This window comes from Staurois parvus, unplaced genomic scaffold, assembly GCF_062004578.1.
Source record: "Staurois parvus isolate SC_StPar_1 unplaced genomic scaffold, SC_StPar_1.0 ptg001448l, whole genome shotgun sequence".
Classification (NCBI taxonomy): domain Eukaryota; kingdom Metazoa; phylum Chordata; class Amphibia; order Anura; family Ranidae; genus Staurois; species Staurois parvus.
In genome coordinates, this window is record NW_028319244.1 from 65,947 (window position 1) to 93,885 (window position 27,939).

General features: G+C 46.7%; 1 protein-coding gene across 1 annotated transcript in view; it reads left to right on the top strand.

Moving 5' to 3' along the window:
- The window catches only part of NR2C2 (nuclear receptor subfamily 2 group C member 2), a 57,854-nt gene extending 30,932 nt beyond the window's left edge, over positions 1-26,922 (top strand). The window contains exons 7-14 of the mRNA XM_089662254.1: positions 1,628-1,721; positions 4,861-4,994; positions 7,318-7,501; positions 7,596-7,717; positions 12,175-12,314; positions 16,090-16,227; positions 18,572-18,677; positions 24,892-26,922. Coding sequence (XP_089518380.1) covers positions 1,628-1,721; positions 4,861-4,994; positions 7,318-7,501; positions 7,596-7,717; positions 12,175-12,314; positions 16,090-16,227; positions 18,572-18,677; positions 24,892-25,066 — 1,093 coding nt within the window. The 3' untranslated portion in view covers positions 25,067-26,922. The remainder of the gene's footprint in view (positions 1-1,627; positions 1,722-4,860; positions 4,995-7,317; positions 7,502-7,595; positions 7,718-12,174; positions 12,315-16,089; positions 16,228-18,571; positions 18,678-24,891) is intronic.
- Positions 26,923-27,939: the final 1,017 nt, after the last annotated feature.

Below are 27,939 nucleotides of genomic sequence, written 5' to 3' on the forward strand. Positions count from 1 at the left end.
TTACATTGGGGTCAGTGGGAAGAATGTCCCTTACATTGGCGGTCAGTGGGAAGAATGTCCCTTACATTGGAGGGTCAGTGGGAAGAATGTCCCTTACATTGGCGGTCAGTGGGAAGAATGTCCCTTACATTGGCGGTCAGTGGGAAGAATGTCCCTTACATTGGGGGTCAGTGGGAAGAATGTCCCTTACATTGGAGGGTCAGTGGGAAGAATGTCCCTTACATTGGAGGGTCAGTGGGAAGAATGTCCCTTACATTGGTGGTCAGTGGGAAGAATGCTCCTTACATTGGTGGTCAGTGGGAAGAATGTCCCTTACATTGGGGGTCAGTGGGAAGAATGTCCCTTACATTGGGGGTCAGTGGGAAGAATGTTCCTTACATTGGGGGTCAGTGGGAAGAATGCTCCTTACATTGGTGGTCAGTGGGAAGAATGCTCCTTACATTGGTGGTCAGTGGGAAGAATGTCCCTTACATTGGAGGGTCAGTGGGAAGAATGTCCCTTACATTGGCGGTCAGTGGGAAGAATGTCCCTTACATTGGTGGTCAGTGGGAAGAATGTCCCTTACATTGGTGGTCAGTGGGAAGAATGCTCCTTACATTGGGGGTCAGTGGGGAGAATGTCCCTTACATTGGGGATCAGTGGGAAGAATGCTTCTTACATTGGTGGTCAGTGGGAAGAATGTCCCTTACATTGGGGGTCAGTGGGAAGAATGTCCCTTACATTGGGGGTCAGTGGGAAGAATGTCCCTTACATTGGGGGTCAGTGGGAAGAATGTCCCTTACATTGGTGGTCATGGAGAAGAATGCTCCTTACATTGGTGGTCATGGAGAAGAATGCTCCTTACATTGGGGGTCAGTGGGAAGAATGCTCCTTACATTGGTGATCATGGAGAAGAATGTCCCTTACATTGGAGGGTCCGTGGGAAGAATGTCCCTTACATTGGAGGGTCCGTGGGAAGAATGTCTCTTACATTGGGGGTCAGTGGGGAGAATGCTCCTTACATTGGGGGTCAGTGGGGAGAATGTCCCTTACATTGGAGCCATAGACTCCTGCTGCTGTTGGTCAAACATCTTTGAGGACAGAGTAGGGGGGCTCATGGCTTGCTGGCACTGTGTGTATGTGTGTGTCTATGGAAACACACAGCGCGGCTCAGGAGCACGCCTGCATGGGTACCTCCTTAGCACCTGACTTGCTACGGAGGCACCTGGAGGAAGGAGAAGCGTCGGCGGAGGACCGTGAGAAGAAAAGGTAAGGGATCTTTCTTTGCAATAATGGTGCACAGAGTAGGTAAGTATGACTTTTTTTTTTTTTTAACAAAAAAAAAAGCCTTTAGCATCACTTTAAGTGGTAAATTATGTGAATGAAACGTTTTTTTGAAGGATTACTGCATTTTTTTTGGTCGCATTATTTGTGAAAAGTAAAAACTTCTTGCTTTTAGAATGAGTTTGTTGCAACATGTATTACTGAAGAGAATATTCAATTCGATAAGCAGCAATAAACTGAAACCTGATTGGTGGTTCAGGTTGGTGCACTTACTTCGGTCATTGCTATTTGGCTGCTTTATTGAATGCACACCTGTCTGTACCATGACCTTTAAAAAAAAAAATACCCATTTCTCTGTTATAAGGCAATCAGGACTTCTCGATCCGGGGATGCTGGTCAATATACAGCAGCCACTTGTAAGAGAAGACGGCACTGTGGTTCTGTCTGGAGACTCCAAGGTGAGCCCAGTAATTGTAACTATTACTTTAGACTTCCTAATTGCCCATTAAATGCTTAAAATAATTTTAAGTACTTGGGGAACCCCTACTAAATTAATTCATTGGTGGTCATGGGGAAGAATGCTCCCTACATTGGGGGTCAGTGGGAAGAATGTCCCTTACATTGGAGGTCAGTGGGAAGAATGTCCCTTACATTGGTGATCAGTGGGAAGAATGTCCCTTACATTGGTGGTCAGTGGGAAGAATGGCCCTTACATTGGTGATCAGTGGGAAGAATGTCCCTTACATTGGGGGTCAGTGGGAAGAATGTCCCTTACATTGGTGGTCAGTGGGAAGAATGTCCCTTACATTGGCGGTCAGTGGGAAGAATGTCCCTTACATTGGCGGTCAGTGGGAAGAATGTCCCTTACATTGGCGGTCAGTGGGAAGAATGTCCCTTACATTGGCGGTCAGTGGGAAGAATGTCCCTTACATTGGCGGTCAGTGGGAAGAATGTCCCTTACATTGGTGGTCAGTGGGAAGAATGCTCTTTACATTGGGGGTCAGTGGGAAGAATGTCCCTTACATTGGTGGTCAGTGGGAAGAATGTCTCTTACATTGGTGGTCAGTGGGAAGAACGTCCCTTACATTGGTGGTCAGTGGGAAGAATTCCCCTTACATTGGTGGTCAGTGGGAAGAATTCCCCTTACACTGTTGGTCAGTGGGAAGAATTCCCCCTTACATTGGTGGTCAGTGGGAAGAATGTCCCTTACATTGGAGGTCAGTGGGAAGAATGATCCTTACATTGGTGGTCAGTGAGAAGAATACCCCCTGCACTGGTGGTCAGTGGGAAGAATGTCCTTACAGATAGCTAATAATATCAATAGTGTTTTGCTGCTGGTTCTGACAAGTGTCTTTGAGACCGATCGGACCGGCCTGAGAAAGGAGCGCGCATGCTCCGAAATTGCGCCATTTTTTAATTCTGGCTTGTGCTGTGACACGATGGGGTTTATTTACTAAACCTGGTTCACTCAGAATCTTGGGCACCTGTGCATGGTAGCCAATCAGCTTCTAACCTTAGCATGTTCAGTTAAGCTTCAGCAATAAAATCTGGAAGCTGTTTTTTATGCAGAAGTGGACAAGATTCTGAGTCAACCAGGTTTAGTAAATAAACCCCAATATGTCCAAGCCTCCCTGCGCCACTCTGCTACCCCCCAAGCCCTGGAAGCCACCGGAGTGATGGGTACCAACCAGAAGCACCGCATAGGACTACCAGTACACCGGACGCTTCTGTTATACCATGACATGCCTTTCTTTAATCTTCTACTCTTGTGAGTGAATTTGGGAACGTGTGCCTTTTAACCATCTACACTTAGAGTGGCACCACTTTCTCTCTTCTCTATGATAGATACCCAACTTGTCAAGCCCTAAAATTGTGTGCACCCCTGAAACAATGACAAACTTCGGTACCCTAAATTTTTCCCTAGGTGATTCTACGGGTCAAACATTTAGAGTTAACCGTGAATAACGGCCCCAGATTTATTGCTCTCACTTTTTGGGGGTGGAGAGAGGTTGAGTGCTTAGGTGTAACTTATTTTTTTTCCATTTTGTTGAAATTTTAAAAGTCCCCTGTATGATATAATTTTGTTGTGACAGGTCTCTTTATTGAGACTGTGACGGGAGTCACTTTGGGTGGGGGGGCCCATGGAACCCAGCTCACTTTGGAGAGGTGGGGAGACCCCTGTCTCAGCTCCCCATATCCCTCTTATGTGTAAGTCACCCTGTGCCTGTTTGGGGTACAAGGAGATCTGTCCTAATATTGGGGTGGGGAGTTGTTGATTGTTTAATGCCATGTGGTTGCATCCCATTGTTCTATTGTGTGTCTTGCTTGGGAGCAAACTATTATGGGATGTTTGTGTTTTATGGGTATTGGCTTGGTGGGGGGTGTCTCCAGCAGCCTTTCCTCTTGATGAGACTGTCTGCTGGTGTGTCTCGTTACTAAATGTAGATTGCCCCGCCCTGTGTCATTATGCAGGGAGGGGGGATTGTTCCCTTGAGTGTATATATCTTGTATCTGTGTCAAAATAAAATAGTCTACTCTGGTTTACTTCAAGTCTGGTGTCGTCTAGTCTTGTTTGGTCGGCTGTGGTGTCTGTGGTCGGTGTTTGGACAGGGAAGCGGTATTATAACGAAAGTACCCAACGCAGAATGGGGCCGGTTCCATTACAGAGATGACACCCCCTAATGTCTCACTTGCTGTTTATTTACGCTAAAAGAGAGCAGATTGGACTTGATTAGCTTCTTCCCCAGCCACAGCAGGCAGGGAAACTGACAGCCGGAAGGAATGTAAGTCTCTAACGGAACCGGAACCCAGACCGCACTGAGTTTTTCCGTTATAGCACAACTTCCCCTGTCCGAACACTATCCATGGACCACACCCTTGAAATCCCTCAGGAAACAGACAGCACCCAGCTCTGCTTAATACAGGAAGCCAACAAATCTTTATTTTACACAAACAACATGTTTTATACAGAGGGCGGGGAAACACAACCAGGAACAGGAAATACATCATCAGCCCGCCCCATCCCACCCAGACACAGAACAATGGGATGAAACACATGGTAAAGGACATTGACCAACCCCCACACCAATACACAAACAGTACATCCCATAATAGTTGGCTGGACAGGAAGACACAGCACAATGGGGGGTAGCACATGGCAAACAGACAATGGACAGCCATGTGGCCTAGACAAAGGAACACACACTATACACAAGACTCAGACATTCACATACACACCCTGTACCCCTTAAACAGGCACAGGGTGGGTTAAACATAATGATTTGGGGAGATGATACAGAGGTCCCCCCACCCCCAAAAGTCACTCCCGTCACAAAGTCGCTTCCAGATTTTTACTAGGTAGTGGATATCATCAAATGGATGTTAGTGTCCCTCCCCTCTACCCAGCAGCACCTGCCAGGGGGTTCCTAGGGCTGCAGTTGGGAGAGAGGAGACTGGGAATTGCATGCTGGGGGGTGATGTTCTGGGGGTGTGTGGAAGTGATCGATCGGCTTGTCAGATTTACATGCTTTCCCAGTGTAGGTAAATGAAGGTAGTTGCACCCATTTATTCTTTAATGCACGTTTTCTAAATCCCTAGACGGAAGCCAGTCAGGGTGGACTGGGAACTCTAGCAAACGTTGTCACATCGCTCGCCAGTCTCACGGAGTCGGAAAACAATGGGGACACTTCAGATGCCCAACCAGAGGACCAATTCTCCAGTGAGATTACGCGGTAGGTGCCTGAAAATTGTGGATATGAATAGTGTGCAGAGAATGAGAGTTGGGTCCCTGTGACAAAGCGGTACAAACACCCAATGACTGACCTACGCTTCATGAAAGATCAGGTCCACCAAAACAGGTTTGTGTGTTTTGATCAGAGTGGGGCAGGGTTCAAGCACCCTATTGATGTCCACTGCTCTCCAGAAATAGGAGATCCTCTCTTGCCCCTGATGCGGCTGTGAAAGCTGAGTTTTGTTTTTCAGGGGTCCCACGGTTGTCACTGGTTTAGTGGGCTCAGGACACAATTTTATATTACCGCCCTCTAGTGCATTCTTCATAGCATTACATAGGGAATTCGCTCCAGCCGGTGACAGAGATAGCTCGGCTGCAAATCCTAAATGACATGCCACAGTCCTGTAAAGAAGAGGGAGGGGTCCAAGATAACTGTATAGACCAGGGGTGGGCAACTGTGGCCCTCCAGCTGTTGGCGAACTACAAGTCCCATCATGTCTCTGCCTTTGGGAGTCATGCTTGTAACTGTCAGTTTTGCAATGCCTCATGGGACTTGTAGTTCTACAACAGCTGGAGGGCCACAGTTGCCCACCCCTGGTATAGACCCAACAATTGCTGCTACAAATTTGCAAGTGTGATGTCTCCCTTGTACATAAAGTACAACTCTTAGGCCTGGTTCACATGGGTGCACCACAGTGTACACCCATGCAAGGGCCCTGTTTACCCACATGGGGATGCACAGGTGTTTGCATATCCCGTCCCATTCATGTCTGTCTGCATTCAGGGCCATGCACTAGCATGACTATCAAATTGGGAACAGCGGCTGTGTTTGTGTTACCGTTGCATCCCATTTGATATGAATAGGAATTAGGGATGCACCTAAATTTTGGCCACCGAAACACATCGACTGAAAATAGCCCTATCGGCTGAGAAAGGCAGGAGGGGAGCAGTGTATATAGTGACAGTATGTATATGTCAGTGCCACTTTTTAAATGTAATTACCGGCTTTTTTTTTTCTGTTCACTATGGCTCACAGAATTAGCTGTCACTTCCCCGCCAGCTAAAAGAAACAGTTTCCTTTTAGTTTCTTTCCTGAGTTAAAATAAACAATGTTTCCTTTTAGTTTCTTTCCCCCCGAGTTAAAATAAACAATGTTTCCTTTTAGTTTCTTTCCCCCGAGTTAAAATAAACAATGTTTCCTTTTAGTTTCTTTCCCCCGAGTTAAAATAAACAATGTTTCCTTTTAGTTTCTTTCCCCCGAGTTAAAATAAACAATGTTTCCTTTTAGTTTCTCCCCCCCCAGTTAAAATAAACAATGTTTCCTTTTAGTTTCTCCCACCCCAGTTAAAATAAACAATGTTTCCTTTTAGTTTCTTTCCCCCCAGTTAAAATAAACAATGTTTCCTTTTTGTTTCTTTCCCCCGAGTTAAAATAAACAATGTTTCCTTTTAGTTTCTCCCCCCCCCCCAGTTAAAATAAACAATGTTTCCTTTTAGTTTCTTTCCCCCCAGGTAAAATAAACAATGTTTCCTTTTAGTTTCTTTCCCCCCAGTTAAAATAAACAATGTTTCCTTTTGTTTCTTTCCCCAGAGTTAAAATAAACAATGTTTCCTTTTAGTTTCTCCCCCCCCCAGTTAAAATAAACAATGTTTCCTTTTAGTTTCTTTCTTTGTTAAAATAAACAAAGTTTCCTTTAGCTCCGGGAAAAGTGACAGCTAATTCTGTGAGCTATAGTGAAGAAAAAAAAAAAAGTTGTCAATCTGCACCGACCTATAGTAACAGCGAGGGAACCTTTCTGTATACACTGCTCCTCTCCTGCCCCCTCCTTACACACACTGCCCCCCACCCCCTCCCCCTTACAAAGACGACCTGTCACTCTTTTGCTGTCACATAGGGGACTAAATTAAAATTTTTTATATATATATATATATATATATATATATATATATATATATATATATAAAAAAAATGTGTGTGTGCGTATACATACACACACACACACACACACACGCATACAGATACATGAAAGTAGAAAAAAAAAATTGGAGCCTCCCCACCCCCACATACGCAGACGTTTCAGTTCGGTTTTCGGCCACGCGCATTCTGAATTTTCGGTATTGGTTTCGGCATCAGAATTGATGGTGCACCACTAATAGGAAAGCCTGTACGGGATGCATAGAACACCTGTGCATCCCCTTGTGTGCAAAAAAACGGCCCTCTCAGGGGTGTACACCGTAGTTTGTCTGTGAATGAGGCCTTATTGTATGTGTGCTGCTTTATTTTTTCTATATCGCACATTGAGATTTGTCCACTGACTCTCGTAGGGCTTTTGACACGTTAGCAAAAGCACTTAACACATCAGAGTCAGCTGGAGGACAGAACCAGCCAGAAGCGGACGGGGTGGACCCAGCAGCTGGAGGGAACATTCACGTCATTAGCCGGGATCAGGCCACCCCTATCCTGGAGGTGGAAGGACCCCTTTTGTCAGACACACATGTCACATTTAAGGTAGGTGGCGATACCCCGTAAACGTGCATGTTTACTAAGGCTCAGACCTCAGGGTTTTATGTGATCTGCATCTGTTTTCTTTTTTTTGCTGCAGCTAACTATGCCGAGTCCGATGCCGGAGTATCTGAATGTACATTATATTTGTGAGTCAGCTTCCCGCTTGCTTTTCCTTTCCATGCACTGGGCTCGATCTATTCCTGCCTTCCAGGCCTTGGGGTAAGTCTGATTGTCACCTCTTCAGCTAATAGCTAGTAATAGGTTTGTGGCTGTGTTGCAGCAGTTCAAGACTTCATGTCTTCATGTATTACTTTTAAGTATGTATTACCCCTGATCAGGTGCGGACTGACAACTCATGGGGCCCCCGGACAATAGGGGATCATGGGGCCCCTGTGTCCTTGCCCACACTCAAAGCACACCCAAAAAAGCCTATAAAAGATACCAGGGGCATTTCATTGGGCCCCCTACTGACCCCGGGGCTCTCGGGCAGTGCCCGAATGCTCAAATGGTCAGTCCGCCCCTGCCCCTAATATTGGATGATGGTGAATAAAATGCAGGAGAATTAGAGGATTGGAGAAGATGCCTCAAAAAAAAAAAAAAAAAAAAAAAGCTACAAAGCTATCCCAGCACTAAGCATTGTTAGTTAGCAAAGGGGACCTAATTAAATCTGGTTTCTAACATTTTAGTTAAAGGTTTAGTTGCATAAATTTGCAAGTCTATTTTGTATTTTAATGTTTTTATTAATTTATAAACAATTTAAGACAGGAGCAACAAAACAAAACGCAGGGGCTATCAATTGGACATAAAAAAAAAATATTAAAAAAAAACAGTGCTCTAACACCAACAGAGCTAAAGGTGCGCCCACGCAGGGCCTATCAATGGCACATAAATGACAAAAACATTAGTATAACACCGACAGTTACTCAAACTAAAGGCAGCTATCCACCGCCACACCAAAAACAAACAGAAAAGGAAAGAGGAGTACAAAAGGAAAAAGATAACAAGACTAAGAGCAGGGGTCAGAGAACGCCAATACCAAGCAACATCACATCTCCAGATTAGCTGGGGGGGGGGGGGGAGCGTGGGAAAGGCATATTGCAACCACGGCTCCCATATTTTCAAGAATTTCCATTGGGAGTCGTTAGATACTCAACATCTGTTCATTGAGCATCATAGTGATCATACGGTCCCGCACCCCCTGAAGCGGGACAAACGGGCTCTTCCATGCCTGAGCAATTGTTCTAATGGCCGACAAAAACAAATAGGAAGCCAACTTCTGCTGGTGAGCCAAGAGGGTCGGTATGTGCAAGTATATTTTGAATTTGCACACCATGCAGTTTCCGATCTAAAAAGTAAACCTGTGTCCGGGCAACAGACATTCAAAGAATTACATATTCTTAACGAGCATTATATGCTTTCAAACAAACCTTCAGTGACCATTGTTGCTGCAGGCACTTTGGAGCAATTTGTCCTTAAAGTGGAAATTTAGTCAGAAAAGTAAGTCTTGCTAGATCACTTCAGGCTGGCCCCTTTAGCTATGTAAACCATTATAAATTAGTGCCTATACTGTTTATAATCCAGTAAATACACTCACCGTTCTCTGCACATGCTCAGTTGCTCTCTATTTTTAGGCACTGCTGAATTTGTAGAGGTCGATCTGCTGACAGCCTTAAGACTTTGTTCACATCTGTGCGGGTGGTGCCATTGCAGATCTGCTTGAAAATCCGTGCAGCCGCACCACATGCACAGGGGAATGCGGACCCGCAGGTGGGTGACATTAGTTGTAATGGCACGCCGCCTGCACTGGAAAAATCAACCATACTGGGAACAGAGGTTCCCGCGCGGCCTGCGTTTTCAGAAGAAGTGCAGAGACTTCTTTCCTGTGTGTCACGGGGCACGGGAGTCCATTCAAATGAATGGGCTCTCCTGCCTGCACAAAACGCGGTCCGCACGGCCGCCTATATGTGATCCAGGGGTAAGACCCTTGTCACACTGAATGCGATTTGCATGCCATGCGAGTTGCAAATCGCAGCCTATTGTCTGCAATTAGAGCAGTCATATCGGTGCGGTTCCAACTTGGTCGAAGCCGCACCGATTTCTAAAGTAGTACATGCGCTACTTTTGGTGCGATTTGCATGGACATTGTATCAGATGTCTTGCAAATCACACCTGAAATTGGCATGTCGCCCGACTTTGAAATCGTGCGAACTGGTCAAGTCGGGTTTGATGTGACCAGGAAGGGGGGGGGTAAACTGATTAAACCCTCCTATCCCTTACCCCTGGATCACATCTGTGCGGCCGTGTGGGCTGCGTTTTGCATGGGCACGAGAACCAATTCATTTGAATGGACTCCCGTGCCCGTGACACGCAGGGAAGAAGTCCCTGCACTACCTTGGAAAACGCAGCCCTCACAGGAACCTCGGTTCCCAGTACGGTTGCATTTTCCAGTGCGGGCGGCGTGTCATTGGAATGAATGGCACCCGCCCGCGGGTCCGCATTTCTCTGTGCGGGTGGTTTGGCTCCACTGATTTTCATGCGGATCCGCAGTGGCACCACCCGCACAGATGTGAACCTAGGGTCACAGCCAAGGAAACTGCTTGTTTTTGATCTGCAACTGCCATGGCGCTGCACATATGACACCAGCCATTCGATGGCTTGACAGTTTAGTTGATAACACAAGCAAATGTGACAGTTGGCTATCCCAACATTCCAGGAATGTAACTTTTTTTAAATTATTAACCACTTGCCCTCCAGAGGATTCCCCCCCCCCCCCCCTTCCTGACCAGGCCATTTTTTGCTATACAGCGCTGTGTTACTTTAACTGACAATTGCGCAGTCATGCAACGCTTCACCCAAATTAAATTTTATGTCCTTTTTTTCCCCCACAAATGGAGCTTTCTTTCGGTGGTATTTGATCGCCTGTGCGGTTTTAATTTTTTTGCGCTATAAACAAGACGACACTTTTGAGAAAAAAAACCAATATTTTTGACTTTTTGCTATTAAACACGTCCAGTAAAAAAATAAAAAAAATCAAATTTTGTCATAAATTTAGGCTCTGTGTTTGCTAAACAAAAATCCCAATATGTGTAAATTAATTGGTTTACGTGAAAGTTATAGCATCTACAAATGACGGTCTATGTATGTAATTTTTTTTTTTATATATAGTAGTAATGGCGGCGATCAGCGACTTAAAGTGGGACTGCGGTGAACATTCTGACACTGGGTGGGAACTGCCTAACTGTCACTGACATCCCCAGTGATACCCATACAGTGATCAGTGCTAATAAAAAGCCCTGACACTGTACTAATGACACAGGACAGGAAGTTCGAGCCTTACCTTGTCCTGCGATCCCATGAGGTCCTCCTGCTGTGTTCCCAGGCCATGCCCCCCGGTTGATGCTGGCATCCGTCTTCCGGGTTCCGTTCCCTACGAGCGTTGGGATGTACGGGGGGTGGAAGCGGCGGGAGATTCAAAAAAGTAAAACTTTGACATACACACAATACATTGTAATCTGTTAGGATGCCATTACTGTATCAAACCATTTCACATACATTGTGTCCCGAGTGCTTTGTCCGGCGTCCTGCCTGCATTTTTACTGTTCTTTCTGCCTGGAAACTGAGAAACGTCCATGGCGTCCAAAAAGCGTCCCTTTAGGTCAGACGCGGTTTTAGACCGGCTAGAGAACAGCGATAGTAAATCAGAACCACTTGCAGAATTGAGTGATAATGATTCGTGGGGGAAATTCCTCATCAGACACTGAAAACGATTCTGCGACTGAGCTCAGCGATGTGAGAACTTGGCGCTCTATTTCACATTTCAGTGTTTTTGGTTTGATTACATTATTGACTTAACTTTATTATTATTATATTATTTTTTATAATTATTTATTATATTATAATTTATGATTTCGTGTTTCAAACTTTAACATACCCGGGATGTTTACTAAACTCTTGTTTGGACAGATTTAGGCGAGTTATTCCTAAGAATTACAGGCTGACAATATAAAACAACAAATTTCCATGCAAAACAATGTACCGCTATGACATTCAAAAATATTGATTAACCGCCAGGAAGGGTAAAAGAACAAATATTAACCTCTTCACGCCGGCTGAACGCAAATGTGAGACCTTCCGGTGTCTGGGCCTAGATGCCGAGCGGCCGCGCATTTGCGTTCTATTAAAAAAGGACGTGTTGAGAGCGCGCATGCTCCCAGCACACATGTCCGGTACTCACGGAAAGGTCCCGATATCCTCTTTCGATTGGGACCTTTCCCAATCATGTGACCGCCATGACGGCGCGTCACAGCGGTCGCATGACCCTAAACCCCGCCTCTCGGGCTTCTGAAACTCTTAAAGGGCCGGGAGGTGCCGGCGTGAAGGGGTTAATCCAGCATTTTCTTCCTTGTAGTCAAAATTTTTCTTGCACTTCTGTGTGTCTCCTTCGGTAATTAAGACTAGTTAAGCTGCTGCGTTTTTTCCTTTCACCTCACATACACTCATTTGTTGGCGTTTCCTCTCCAGTGAGAACCAGTGCAACAAACTTCCACTAAGAGTAAACCTTACCATCGCCCTAAAGTAAACCTGACCCCACACCAGATGACTTCTACAGGATAATGTGTGAAATGACTTCGGCAGGCATTTAATATCTGATCCGTACTGTCCAAATTCTTTTCCAGGCAGGATTGTAACACCACTCTCGTTCGTGCCTGCTGGAATGAACTGTTCACGCTCGGCCTTGCACAGTGTTCACAAGTGATGAGCCTCTCCACCATCCTGGCTGCCATTGTTAACCACCTACAGAACAGCATACAGGAAGGTACTGGATTCTATAGATGTTTGCTGTTCCATATTCTCACTGCAGTATTACATATTCAGATTTGTAGAGGCTTCTTTTAGGGGCTTTCAGTATAGCTGGCTATAGCCAGGCAGATGTTCCCTGAGAATGACAGGTAGGTAAAGTTTTTGTAATATAGGCAGACATCTACCTGTTCACTCTAGGGCTGGTGCTCTGTTGTGACTTTTCGGTTTGGTAGAAGCTGGTGTGACATTAAAGCGGAGCTCCACTCACTCTGTCAAAAAATAAGTTGGCAGCTACAAAAACTGTAGCTGCTGACTTTTAAAATACAGCCACTTACCTGTCCCTCGGTCCCGTGGTGTGTCCTCCGCAGCCCAATCCACCAGCCATCCTGTATTCCAGGAGGCTGGCATCTTCGGTGTGGGCACCTTGTTGTGATAGCTTGCGGCTTCACAGCCGGGTACCCACTGCATGTGCGCGAGTGGCGCCGCGCTTCATGAATGGTCCTGTAGTCTTCTGGGAACTGTCACGTGTCCCAAAAGACTACAGGGAGGGAGGGCACCTTCCGGTTCAATGACCTAGGCCAGTGGTGGGCAACCTTTTTTTTCAACTGAGCCAAATCTCGCCAAAACCACGATTGAAATTTATTTTGAGAGCCACATTTTTAAAACTGAAAATACATCCCCCATATAGTAATTCATCCCCCATAGTAATTCGTCCCCCATATAGTAATTCGTCCCCCATAGTAATTCGTCCCCCATAGTAATTCATCCCCCATATAGTAATTCATCCCCCATATAGTAATTCATCCCCCCTATAGTAATTCATCCCCCCTATAGTAATTCATCCCCCCTATAGTAATTCATCCCCCCTATAGTAATTCATCCCCCATATAGTAATTCATCCCCCATAGTAATTCATCCCCCATATAGTAATTCATCCCCCCTATAGTAATTCATCCCCCCTATAGTAATACATCCCCCCTATAGTAATTCATCCCCCATATAGTAATTCATCCCCCATATAGTAATTCATCCCCCCTATAGTAATTCATTCCCCATATTGTGTCAATTCACTTACCTTTGCTCCGCGTGTTCCTCTCGCCGTGTTCCCGTGCCGTTCCGGTCTTCAGGGCGGACTGTGAGAGGAGAGGAGTTCGTCACGCTACCCCGCCGACATCCTGACAGCCAATGTTTGCCACGCTCCGCGGGCCGGATTAAAAGGTCCGCCGGGCCGTAGTTTGGCCATTGCTGGGCTAGCTGCAGAGTCCTGACTTTTGGGGCGGCCGCCCGAGAGGAGGGAGGGGAGCGGGCGCCCGGCACACAGAAGAGCCGCATTAAAATGTGTAAAGAGCCGCATGTGGCTCGCGAGCTGCGGCTTGCCGACCACTGACCTAGGCGATCGGAAACGGAAGTAGGAGCGGGTAGCTGTCAAATTCGGGTACCTGCTCCCCGCCCCCCAAAGGTGCCAATCCTTAATGGGGAGCGGGGGAGCAGTCCTTAAAGCGGAACTTCCCCTTTTGGGTGGAGCTTCGCTTTAATAATGGACTCTAGGCAGGAAGAACCTAAAGGCATAAGCAGTGTAAGAACCTGAATTTCATTGGGTATCAGCCTCTTCCAATCTGTGTACAGCAGAGTTCAAAGTGGTTCTAAAGCCTAAGGTTTTCTTTTACTTTAACGCATTATATGCATTAAAGTAAAAAAAATTCTATTGCAAGAGGATTCCCTCCCCTGCCCTATACTTACCTGAGCCCGAGCCCGATCTCAATGCAGCGCTATGCACTAGAGTGGCGGCTCTGTCCTTCCTCACTGGGCATATTCATAGCAGTGGTAGTCATTGGATCCCGCTCCTGTCAATCAAGTCCAATAATGAGTGAGTGGGGGGGACAGTCTGACACGAGGCTTGGGAGCGAGCCAGCATAAGTGCCCCCATAGAAAGTGGCATTCTATGGGGTTACTCATTGGGGCTGGAGGAGCCGCCATGAGTGCCAGCGGTGGAACTGGGAAGATGAGTTTTATTGCACAGAGTAGGCAAGTATAACATGTTTATTATTTTAATTAAAAGAAAAAAATTAAGCTGTAATATCACTTCAAACTGGGGAAAGGGATGCAAAGCAAGGAAACAATCAGTTGTGCTGCAAAGCAAGGGGCATACTGTTGGGAGGAGAGGGCAGAGTGACAGAGATCACCAGTCTGCTGCTTCTCTTTTCCTGTCTGGTCACGGTGGGGGTGAGGAAGAGACCCATCAATGTAAGGACTTGTGTAAATGGCATCAATTTTAGAGGCTTCTAAGAGCCCTCATAGTCCAGTGACATTTAACCTGCAGTTTGCCTCCTTCTGGCCTGCATTTGTCCTGCTTCAAGGAGGTTTTGCAGTCACATAGTTTTGTACAGGAATGCAAAATCTGCTTGAAGCGAACAAAAGTCCGTCAAGACAGACCCTTACTGAACTGCAGCAGAGAAAAATTCAGTCTCCTGCCCAGCAAGACCAGGCTATGGTGGTTGGCTGCCTATCCCAACACCGGCATGCAAAGCACAGATTAACTTTAAAATACATTGATAGGACAATTGTAGAAACGTATTATAGATTCCCCTTAAATACAGTGGTACCTCGGTTTACGGACACCTCGGTTAGCGTAATTTTCGGTTTACGAATGAAAATCCATTGAAAATAATGTCTCGGTTTATGAATTTTTTACTAATTTTTATCGCAATACGAAGTGTATGTCGGTGCTGATTTTTAAATGCAATTGCCGGCTTTTTTTTTTCTTCAATACTGCTCACAGGATTAGCTGTCACTTTCCCCGGAGTTAAAGGAAACTTTGTTTCTTGTAAGAAACTAAAAGGAAACATTATTTCTTTTAACTTGGGAAAACTAAAAGAATTCTCTCTTTTAGCTGGGGGGAAAGTGACAGCTGCATTTCTGAGCTATAGTGAAAATAAAGCATTAATTTACATGTTTTTTTGTGAATGAGTATCGGGATCATGTACCCCATACTCATTCAAATGGGGGGGGGGTGCGATCTGGGGGCGCCCTTGGTCCTGCGGACCCCCACAACCACCGGCCAGGGTTGTGGGGAAGAGGCCCTTGTCCCCATCAGCATATGGACAAGGTGCTTTGGGACAGGGGGGGGGGAGAGCCCTCCTGCCCCAAAGCACCCCCCCCATTTTGAGGGCATGTGGCCTGCTTTGGTTCATGGGGGGTGGGGGGCTCGCTCGTCTCCCCCCCCCTCCTGGCCTGCCGGACTGCATGCTCAGATAAGGGTCTGGTATGGATTTTGAGGGGGACCCCCACGCCATTTTTTTTACATTTTGGCGTGGGAGTTCCCCTCAAAATCCATACCAGACCCGAAAGGCTTGGTATGGATGGGAGGGGGGACCCCACACCGTTTTTTTTTTTTTTTAATTTCTGGCAATTCTTTTACATTCAGCTGTCAGTGGGGAACCCTGCTGACAGCTGAAACAGTAACACATGGTTGTCACTACTAAAATATGGCATGACTTGATAAAATAACTCATGTGGTATTTTAGTAGCGTTTATTTTTTTCTGACTTCCGGAGCAGATTAATTGGTTTTCAATGCATTCTTATGGGAAATGGCGTTTCAGTTCACCAATTTTTCGCTATACGAAGAGTCCTGCAGAACAAATTAAACTCGTGAACCGAGGTATTACTGTATAACCCTTTGTGACACATCACATCCTGGCTTTTGGTAGTTGACATTCTGAAATAAAAAAAAAAAAAATCTGATTTTTTTCTTAACTCTTGTGGACAGCTGCAAATGCTTTCATTTTCACAGACAAGCTATCCAGTGAGAGGATAAAGCAGGTGATGGAGCACATATGGAAGCTGCAGGAGTTCTGTAACAGCATGGCCAAACTGGACATCGATGGCTACGAATACGCTTACCTGAAGGCCGTGGTCCTCTTCAGTCCAGGTTAGAGATTTTCCTCCATTCCGTTGACATTCCAGCCTCCTGGGTTCCCTTTTTGCTGAGTTAATCATTTAGACCAGAATACAAACACCTATAGAACAATGAAGAGAACTTTCTAAATCTGTTTTCTTTAAAGTAGATGTAATTCCAAACTTAAAAGCAAAATTATTTTTTCTAAATAAAATAGTTTTCACTTTTTTTTTTTTTTTTTTGTAATCCATTTTTGCATCTCAGTGCTGCCAACCTCCTGCAACCTTTTAGAATCCACTTCTTTTCTATATGGCCTCCAGCAGCGGCAGTAGTGTTTCTCAGGGCGGGTTTTCTGATGGTGACAACCATGGCTGCGTAATGGTAAAACTTTCAGTGTCCTTCGGAAGCCCATGTGACAAAATGACTACGCTGGAATACATCTGGGAGAACAAGGCAGGGACTAGGACCTCCAAGGCGGGATCACTAGCGGTTATCTTAATGAGAGCTGCAAATTGTGATTGAAAATGGTTTTTGAAATTACATTAACTCCTTGGCGCCAGCGCCTCCTGGCCCTGTAAGGGTTTCAGAAGCCGGGAGGCGGGGTTTCGGGTTATGGCGGTCACATGATCGGGAAAGGTCCTGATCGAAAGAGGAGATCGGGACCTTTCCGTGAGTACCGGACATGTGTGCTGGGAGCGAGCAGGGCGCGCACTCTCAGCACATATGTTCTTTTTAATAAAACACAAATGTGTGGCCGCTCGGCGTCTAGGCCCAGATGCCGGGAGGCCGCACATTTGCTTTCGGCCGTGAAGAGGTTAACATGTTAAAGCCTAACTCAGGGATGCTTGAAAATGATCCCTTGCAGTTGAGCTGCAAGGGTTCATTGCTAGTGGTGCACCAAAATGAAAATTCTGGTGCCGAAATCAAAAACAAAAATTAAAAATGCACTTGTCCGAAAACCGAAATGCGCAGTTTTTAAAAAATGAATATATCGTTTTTGGAAAAAAATACACGTTGATTGAAAAAAACAATATATACCCCAATTGTTTTGTAAAATATGAAAGAGGATGTTACGGCGAGTCAATAGATACCCAACATGTCAGGCTTTAAAATTGAGCACGTTCGTGGAATGGCGTGAAACTGCGATACTTAAAAAGCTCCATGGGTGACACTTTAAACATTTCTACAGGTTAGCAGTGTAAAGTTACAGAGGAGGTCTAGTGGGAGAATTATTGCTCTTGCTCTGACGTTCGTGGCGATATCTAACGTGTGTGGTTTGAACACCATTTACATATGTGGGCATGGCCTACCTATGCGTTCACCACTACGTACGAGCATGGGGGGGCGGGGGCACGTTAAACGTTTTTAAAAAAAAATTATTTTTTGCAGTTCCTTTAAAAAAAAAAAATGTTAGTCACTTTTATTCTTATCACAAGAAATGCATGCATCCCTTGTGAGAGAAATAATTAGTGACAGGTCCTCTTTATGGAGAGATGTGGGGTCAACAGGCTGTGGGAAATCTCCCCGCAGCAACTCTAGGCATGCAAATGGATGCAGCTCGGTATTCATTAAATGTATTTTTTATGCAAGCAGTGTAAATACCTGTGTTTTACCTGGTAGCAGCCTCCTGCAGTCCCTGCACAGCAGGACTAGAGTGTGAGAGGATGAAACAGCACCAAGAGCCAATCGGTTCATGTGCTAACAAGGAGCATGCTGACAAGCGGAAAGAGCAGAGAGTTGAGTTTATCAGTGTGCTGATTCTCTTTTCACTGTCCAGTCACATGCTAGAGGCAGTTCCAGGGCAACCTAGGCTCTGGAGAAGTAGGTTGAATGACGCTGGCCTTTAGACTGAGGATATTTACCAACAGAAGCAATGGGGTTGATTTACAAAGGGAAAATAGACTGTGCACTTTGCAAGGGCATTTGCATTCTGCAAGTGCACGTGCTCCAGATCTTAGTAATTGACTTTGCAAAGACTACTCAGTCACATGCGAGGAAAATTGAAAAAACAGCTTTTTTTTTTTTGCATGATTGGATGGTGGAAATTTAGAAGAGCTTCCCATCATTTACTAAGCTCAAGAGCAAATGCGCTTACAAAATGCAACTGCACTTGCAAAGTGCACAGTCTATTTTCCTGTAGTAAATCAACCCCAAAGTACTTTAGGGGAAATCACTGCAATGAAGGTGAATATTGCAGCAAAAACTGGTGTTTATTTTATCCTTTCATAGACCTATTCCTTTTTATTGTATTTTTGGCTGGAGTTCTGTTTTATACTTTTATCACAAAGGAAATGTTTTTGACCGTGTTTACACTTTTAAAATGTCTTTGGCAAAAATGTCCAGCAAATTTAAACCGTTGTGGGATCTTTCTGTCCAGATCACCCAGGACTGTCCAGTACGGCACAGATTGAAAAGTTTCAGGAAAAGGCACAGATGGAGCTCCAGGACTACGTCCAGAAAACCTACCCTGAGGATACCTACAGGTAACGTTCAATGCACAGCAGTGTTCACTGAAAGATTGAATGCTGAGCTATGTTGCTTCACCGCCACGCAGTCTGTTTGTAGACACGGGGGACAGTCCCCACCTCTCACTCTACTAATGATTCCAGTGCTGCTTGCAGCCTGCCTACTGATGTGGTCCTACATCAGGAATTTGCGTGCCTTGGTGCTCCTGAAGACAGAGCCATCTTCAGGGATGGCTGCCTCCTCTGCTGGTTTCAAGGACTTTTTTGTTCCCTCATTGTTACATGCGTTTATGGCCCAAATTACACAGACCCTAAGGTGTAGATTTTGTATCTGCCTGCGGCCTGATTGCACCTTCCACTCCATACTATACAAACATACCTTTTGAGGAGTCAGTTTTCTGTAATTGCTTCCAAACTGAAAGAGACCGTTTTAGCTCTTATTGATGCAGTGCACACCACTTTGCAGCTGGGAGGATCAGCCTGTTGCTTCAATCATGCCTGGGTGTGGGCCGTGGTCTCCAGGAGCTTCAAGCTACAGTTTCCATCTCAGCCTATCCTTGGTTGATCACATCCAACCTTCCTGTGTCAGCGCACAGATAAGCAGATCTTCAGGCAGTACTGGCTGGTCTTCTGGATCAGTGTGTCTTTGACCCAAGTCCTGTGGCGGAATGGTTTCCGGGATTTTACTCCAACCTGCAGTTCCCAGATCTAAAGGGAGGGCATATAAAAGCTCTGGACCAGCAATGGGCAAACTACGGCCCGGCGGACCTTTTAATCCGGCCCGCGGAGCGTGATACTGTCAGGATGGCTGTCAGGATGTGTGTAGGCGGGGCAGCGTGACGAACGCGAGGGGAGCTAGGCTCCTCTCACAGTCCGCCCTGAAGACCGGTGTAGCATGAAAATCTGTCTCCTATGAGGATCTGTCCCCGTCGACGTATCTGCGCATGTGCCGGAGGTCGCCGATCGGCTGCTAATGCCTGAAACTGGCACATGCGCAGATACGTCGAGGGGGACAGATCCTCATAGGAGACAGATTTTCATGCTACACCGGAATGGCGCGGGAACACGGCGAGAGGAATGCGCGGAGCAAAGGTAAGTGAATTGACACAGGGGGGACTTGGGGACTTAATATGGGGGATGAATTAATATGGGGAATGAATTACTATATGGGGGAATGAATTACTATATGGGGGATGAATTACTATATGGGGGATGAATTACTATAGGGGGGATGAATTACTATATGGGGGATGAATTACTATGGGGGATGAATTACTATATGGGGGATGAATTACTATATGGGGGATGAATTACTATATGGGGGATGAATTACTATATGGGGGATGAATTACTATGGGGGATGAATTACTATATGGGGGATGAATTACTATGGGGGATGAATTACTATATGGGAGATGAATTACTATATGGGGGATGAATTACTATATGGGGGATGAATTACTATATGGGGGATGAATTACTATGCTTACTATGGGGGAATATTACTATACTTACTATGGATGACACATACACATCATTCATCTACTCTTGGTCCGGCCCCCGGGTCCAATATATGAACCCATTGCGGCCCTCAAGTCAAAAAGTTTGCCCACCCCTGCTCTGGACACTTTTATTTTTTTATCTAAAGTTCTGTACGGAATCCACCGGGTCTGTCATTGCCTTCCTCCACCAGCGGGTCTTTGTGGGCATCAAAGACACACACTTCTATGTCCCTATCTTTTCGGCGCACCAGTATCATTTATGCTTTCTTTTAGTTCTCTGCACTTTCAGTTCTGGGCCCTGTCATTCGACTTCACCCAGGTTCTTGTCCCGGCGCTAGTTTTGTTGCAATGCCATGGCATTACCCATTGTGGGATATCTTTAACCACTTGGCAACCACGCTATAGCCGAATGACAGCTACAGCGCGATTGTCCAGTCCTGGGAGGGCGTCATATGATGTCCTCCCAGAACATGCCCTGCCACGTGCCCCCAGTGGCGAGCACCTGGTGATCTTCCTACGGACACAGCTGATCACATGATGTGGTAAAAGGCCATTCACAGCAGCCTTTTACCATGTGATCAGCTGTGTCCAATGACACAGGAGATCACCGGGTAAATGCAGTTGCCTGTTATTGGCTGCACTTTCCTCACACTGTCACTGCGTGAGGAAAGTACTGCTGATAACCAGCAATTGTCAGAGGACAGATCGGCACTGATGATCAGTGCCCAGCAGTGCTACCCAGCATTGCCACCCACCTGTGCCCATCAGTGCCCAGCATTGCCTCCCACCTGTGCCCATCAGTGCCCAGCATTGCCTCCCACCTGTGCCCATCAGTGCCCAGCATTGCCACCCACCTTTGCCCAGCATTGCCACCCACCTGTGCCCAGCAGTGCCTAGCAGTGCTGCCCACCTATGTCCAGCAGTGCCGCCAGTCAGTGCCCATCAGTGCCGCCTATCAGGGCCCATTAGTGCTACCTATCAATGCCACCTCATCAGTGCTGCTTATCAGTGCAGCCTCATCAATGCACATCAGTGAAGGAGAAAAATTACCTGTTTGCAAAATTTCGAAACAAAGAAAAACTTTTTTTTTTTTGTTTATAGCGCAAAAAATAAACCACCCAGCAGCAAGTACATAGCACCAAACGAAAGCTCTATTTGTGTGAAAAAAATGATAAAACTTTCATATGAGTACAGTGTTGCATGACTGCCCAATCTCCATTCAAAGTGCGACAGCGCTGAAAGCTGAAAATTGGCCTGGGCACGAAGGGGGTCTAAATGCCTGGTAGGCAAGGGGTTAAAATCTTTTACTAAGGGAACAATCAGCACAAGTCCTGGTGGACCATGCAACCTTGGTGGTCCGGACCTTGCAGAAGTTTGGTTGGATACTAAACTTTCATAAGTCAGCGTTGGAACCAACTCATTGCTTGGAGTATCTGGGCTTTGTTCTAGGCACAGGTTAAAGACACAGGTTTTCTTCCACAGAAGACCCTACAAACTCTCCAGCCCCAGACGTGTACTCTTCAGTCCAAGAATCCTTGAGGCCCAGGTTGTCCCTGGCTCGGAGACTCTGGAATCAGAGAAATCCTTTCTTCACGCCTTTTTGGAGGGTCCTCTTGAGTGATGCCAGCCTCTTGGGTTGGGGAGGAGTTCTGGGCACTTGGTGCAAGGGGCTAGATTATCGGAGGAGTTTTGTCTCCTGATCAGCATCATGAAGCTTCAGGCAATTTTGATGTCTCTGCCACATTGGACTGTCCTGCTGGGAGGGTTTCAGTTGGACAACACCACGACATTGGCGTACATCCACTGTTGGAGGGAAACCAGAAGTCCTATCCCAGCAAGAGAGGTAGATCAGATCTTCTCCTGAGCAGAATTTCATGTTGCAGCCATGTCCACTGTGTACATCCCAGGATTAGACGGCTGGCTGGCCTCCCAAAGTCCAGCAAGATCTATGGATGTGGAAGGTGAACGCCACTTGGTGCGAGTCTCGGAGCTTCCACGTGAAAAGTGTTCTGTGTGGAACAAATCCTTTCCCCCCTGCCACTGGATCAGGACCAGCATTTGGCTCTCATCAAGAGCCAGGTTCTGCCCTTTTTTTGTTTTGTTTCAGACTCCATTGGCCTTTCACACCTTAAAGTGGTTTTAAAACCTTACATATACCCAGTGAAGTGACTGGCCTCAGGTGACACACAGAGATTTAAACCAACCTTCCTACCTAAGTTGTACTTGTTTATCTGCTGATTTCTCTTCTCTACATCCATTCAAAGTGCTGAATTTATAAAGCTTGTCTGAGAGTCCAGAAAAAAGGTGTCAGAAAGCTGAAATTACACTCTACAGAGCTCAGTGAGGAGAGCTCTGTATGCTGATTGGAGGGACAAGACCCCCCCCCCTTCAAACAGCACGCAGTAACAGAGCCGAGGCTGTCAATCTGCTGGAGGTCACTCCCCTGTCACCATTTTTCTCTTGGTGTCAGGAAAACTTGTTGGAAGTGACTCATGTTGATAGCAGAGGACGGAGGCAGCAGACAGAAATGACAATTAGTGCTATGTATAATGTGCTCATTTAACCCATTAGAGACTTTCCGCTCTCAGTTGAGACATGCTAGTAGTAAGAGGTGTTATCTGGGATGGTCATTTTTTTTTTTTTGCTTGCCAGTGTCCAATCCTCACATAGGCAGAAAGATAACCTGAAGGATTTGGACTTTCTGGGAGTAATGTGCTAATGAGTGGAAAATCTAGTGCAACTCTGCATAGAAACCAGTCGGCTTCCATTTTTTTTTTTTTTTTTTTTTTTTGTCAAAGCTTCATTGAACAAGCTGAGGTTAGAAGCTGATTGGCTACCATGCACAGCTGCACCAGATTCTGAGTGCTCCAATTTTAGTAAATCTCCCCCTCTGTGTCCCAGTGCTGCAAAATTAATTTCTCCAGGTGTACAATAAATTATGTTTAGAATGCCCAAATATTAATTAACCACTTCCCGTCCGGCCAATGTCTATAAATGGCCGGAGGGGAGCACTGCCGAAGCGGGTTGACGTTTCTAAACGTCACCCACATTCACTGCCTGTGTGCACTCCCTTTCGGTGGTATTTGATCGCCTGTGCGTTTTTTAATTTTTTGCGCTATAAGCGAAAAAAAATCTGACAATTTTGAGAAAAAAACTATATTTTGGACTTTTTGCTATTAAACATGTCCAGTAAAAAAAAAATCACATTTCCGCATACATTTAGGCCAAAATGTATTCTGCTCCATTTCTTTTCTAAAAAAAAAAAATTCCAATACGTGTAAATTAATTGGTTTACGAGATAGTTATAGCGTCTAGAAATGGCGGTATAGATACTGGGATTTTTTTTTTTTGCCCCCTACTAGTAATGGCGGCGATCAGCGATTTTTAGCGGGACTGCGGCGGGCATTCTAATACTGGGGGTAACTAACTTGGTGTCACCGACATCCCCAGCGACACCAATACAGTGATCAGTACTAAAAAACAGCACTGACACTGTACTAATGGCACTGGGCAGGAAGGGTTTAATGTGAGGGGCGATCAAAGGGTTAACTGTGTGCTGGGTGTGTTTTCCTGTGGGGTGGTGTCAGTGTGCTTCACTGTAAGCACACTTCTTTGGATGGCTGTGCTGTGCACAGCCATCCAAAGCAGTGTGCATGAGCTGACAGGGAGGAGAACTGTTTGAACAAAACAGTTCTCCCTGTCGGAGATCCACGGAAAACACTGGATGCCGGCGACACTGTACTAATGACATTGGGCAAAAAGGGGTTAATGTAAGGGGCGATCAAAGGGTTAACTGTGTGCTGGGTGTGTTTTCCTGTGGGGTGCTGTCAGTGTGCTTCACTGTAAGCACACTTCTATGGATGGCTGTGCTGTGCACAGCCATCCAAACCAGTGTGCTCGAGCTGACAGGGAGGAGAACTGTTTGAAGAAATCAGTTCTCCTCCCTGTTGGAGATCCACGGAAAACACCGGGCGCCGGCGACACTGTACTACTGACACTGGGCAGGAAGGGGTTAATGCGAGGGGCGATCAAAGGGTTAACTGTGCGCTGGGTGTGTTTTACTGTGGGGTGCTGTCAGTGTGCTTCACTGTAAGCACACTTTGGATGGCTGTGCTGTGCAAAGCAGTGTGCACGAGCTGACAGGGAGGAGAACCGTTTAAAGAAATCAGTTCTCCTCCCTGTCGGAGATCCACGGAAAACACCGGGCGCCGGCAACACTGTACTCATGACACTGGGCAGGAAGGGTTAATGTGAGGGGCGATCAAAGGGTTAACTGTGTGTAGGGAGTGTTTTACTAGGGGGCGGTTGTGTGTGCTTCACTGTAAGCACACTGATCGGGATGGCTATGCTGTGCAGTGTGCCCGAGCTGACAGGGAGGAAGACTGTTTGTTTGTAAACAAAACAGTCTTCCTCCCCGTTGTGATTGTCAATAATCACCGGGCGCTGGTGGGTAATCACCGGCCGGGACCTGCTGATTGACATCCACGGCTCACGCTCGCTCCCTACCCAGAAATGCAAAATCACGTGTATATATATATATATATGTACATGATTTTGCGCACCTGCGCCGCCGCGTAGCAGTATATCTGGTATACTGCGGCAGGTAAGCAGTTAAAATAAATAAATATTTCCTAAAAACCGGCTAGGCGCCTCTACAGATCTGTTCTAATTGGTTGCCTTACTATCATGGCTTCTTCCACCCCTAAAGCCCATTGTGTATTCTCTCACAGGCTGGCGCGAATCTTGGTGCGGCTCCCGGCTCTGAGACTTATGAACTCTAGCATCACCGAGGAACTCTTTTTTACTGGCCTGATCGGCAACGTCCCCATCGACAGTATAATCCCATACATCCTGAAGATGGAGACGGCAGAGTACAATGGGCAGATCACGGGGACCAGCGTATAGCGGACTAGCACTTGTGTACAGATCAAGCACTTTGCAACGCACCCTTCCGGAGAGCAAGATAACATAGTAACCTTCGGGGGGGGGGGGGGGGGGGACGTATCCCAACACCTCAGTTGGCAGTAATATCTGCCCCGTAGGGGCTTCGGCCGAACATTTCAGTAACCGATTTCATTTCCTAAGCAGAACCACAGCTTCTACAGCCATAATCAGACTATCAGGTAGGAACTCGTACGTGTTACACCTTTCACATTCTATGAAATGGCATTGCAGCCAATTTAACACAGTACCATAAGTGTGTAGTTTAGGGCGGGGGTGTCAAACTCCATTTCACCGCAGGCCGGGGAGCGGGGGACTACATGTCCACCCTCATTACATCAGATATCATGAATCCCACACCCTCCCTAACATCACCGTGCACCAGAGATGGAAAGCAGAAAGTGCAGGGTCTGGAGGAGGACCAGAGAACCCCCAACACCCCATTACATCAGATGTCAAGAATCCCACACCCTCCCTAACATCACCGTGCACCAGAGATGGAAAGCAGAAAGTGCAGGGTCTGGAGGAGGACCAGAGCACCCCCACCACCCCATTACATCAGATGTCAAGAATCCCACACCCTCCCTAACATCACCGCGCACCCCGTTTGGAGGCAGAGCTGGAAAGCAGAAAGTGCAGGGTCTGGAGGAGGACCAGAGCACCCCCACCACCCCATTACATCAGATGTCAAGAATCCCACACCCTCCCTAACATCACCGTGCACCCCCTTTGGGGGCAGAGCTGGAAAGCAGAAAGTGCAGGGTCTGGAGGAGGACCAGAGCACCCCCAACACCCCATTACATCAGATGTCAAGAATCCCACACCCTCCCTAACATCACCGTGCACCAGAGATGGAAAGCAGAAAGTGCAGGGTCTGGAGGAGGACCAGAGAACCCCCAACACCCCATTACATCAGATGTCAAGAATCCCACACCCTCCCTAACATCACCGTGCACCCCGTTTGGAGGCAGAGATGGAAAGCAGAAAGTGCAGGGTCTGGAGGAGGACCAGAGCACCCCCAACACCCCATTACATCAGATGTCAAGAATCCCACACCCTCCCTAACATCACCGTGCACCCCCTTTGGGGGCAGAGCTGGAAAGCAGAAAGTGCAGGGTCTGGAGGAGGACCAGAGCACCCCCAACACCCCATTACATCAGATATCAAGAATCCCACACCCTCCCTAACATCACTGTGCACCCCCTTTGGGGGCAGAGCTGGAAAGCAGAAAGTGCAGGGTCTGGAGGAGGACCAGAGCACCCCCAACACCCCATTACATCAGATGTCAAGAATCCCACACCCTCCCTAACATCACCGTGCACCCCCTTTGGGGGCAGAGCTGGAAAGCAGAAAGTGCAGGGTCTGGAGGAGGACCAGAGGAGGAGCGGAGTCAGTTACCAGAGTCTGCTGAATGCTGAGAGCAGGGGAGGCAGAGATGAGGGGGTGCAGCAGCTGCACTGAGAGGTGCAGGATTTGGCAGAGGAGTTCTATTCTCCTTTCTGCTGCCGACTGCTAAGACAAGGTGGGGGCGGAGACAAGGGGGTACCTGCAGGAGAGATGCAAGGGCCACATGAAATGGCCTGGAGGGCCGGATTCAGCCCGCGGGCCTTGTGTTTGACTCATTGTGGTTTAGGGGAAACAAAGAAGTCATAACTGCCCAGCTGACAGCTAATATAATAGATATCCAGCAGATGTGTCGGCACAGTTACTGCAGTCAGGAGAGAGCTTTTCTTTTTAAAGGACCAGTAGACCTCAGGACGGGGCAAACGTTTGGCCACCCCAAAATCGAATTAAACTAAACAAGCAAGCGAGTCAATTCACATGATTTGTTGATTTTTAACAGTGAAAAAAGATTTGTAGAGGCTTCTTTTAGGGCCTTTCAGTATAGCTGGCTATAGCCAGGCAGATGTTCCCTGAGAATGACAGGTAGGTAATGTTTTTGTAATATAGGCAGACATCTACCTGTTCACTCTAGGGTTGGTGCTCTGTTGTGACGTTTCTGTTTGATAGAAGCTGGTGTGAACTTAAAGCGGAGCTCCACTCACTCTGTCAAAAAATAAAAGTCAGCAGCTACAAAAACTGTAGCTGCTGACTTTTAAAAAAAACAGCCACTTACCTGTCCCTCGGTCCCTTGGTGTGTCCTCCGCAGCCCGTTTCACCGGTCGTCCTGTATTCCTGGAGGCCGGCATCTTCAGTGTGGGCACCCGGCTGTGACAGCTTGCGTCTTCAGAGCCGGGTACCCACTGCGCATGCGCGAGAAGCGTTGCGCTTCATGAATGGTCCTGTAGTCTGGGACCCGTCACGTGTCCCAAAAGACTACAGGGAGGGAAGGAGGACACCTTCCGATCACCTAGGAGCTCGGACCGGAAATGGGAGCGGGTACCTGTCAAATTCGAGTACCCCCGCCCCCCACCCCCTAAGGTGCCAATCCTTAATGGGTAGTGGGGGAGCAGACCTTAAAGCAGAACTTCCCCTTTTGGGTGGAGCTCCGCTTTAAGTCCTAACTGGATGATATTCAGGGGGTTACTTACTAAAACTGGCAAGCATAAAATCTGGCGCAGTTCTGCATTGAAACCAATCGGCTTCCAGCTTTTATTGCCAAAGCTTAACACTGGCCATACATTATACAATTTTCTTGAGAATTTTGATTTACCGAAAACCATATAATATGAGGTCAAACCGGAACACTTTCAACTGAATCCAATTAGGCCGGCCCTTGCACTACACAGTTGAAGGTAAATCTAAAGGAAATTGGACAGAAAATGGTATAATGTATGGGCAGCCTACCTGAACAAGCTGAAGTTAGAAGCTGATTGGCTACCATGTGCAGCTGTACC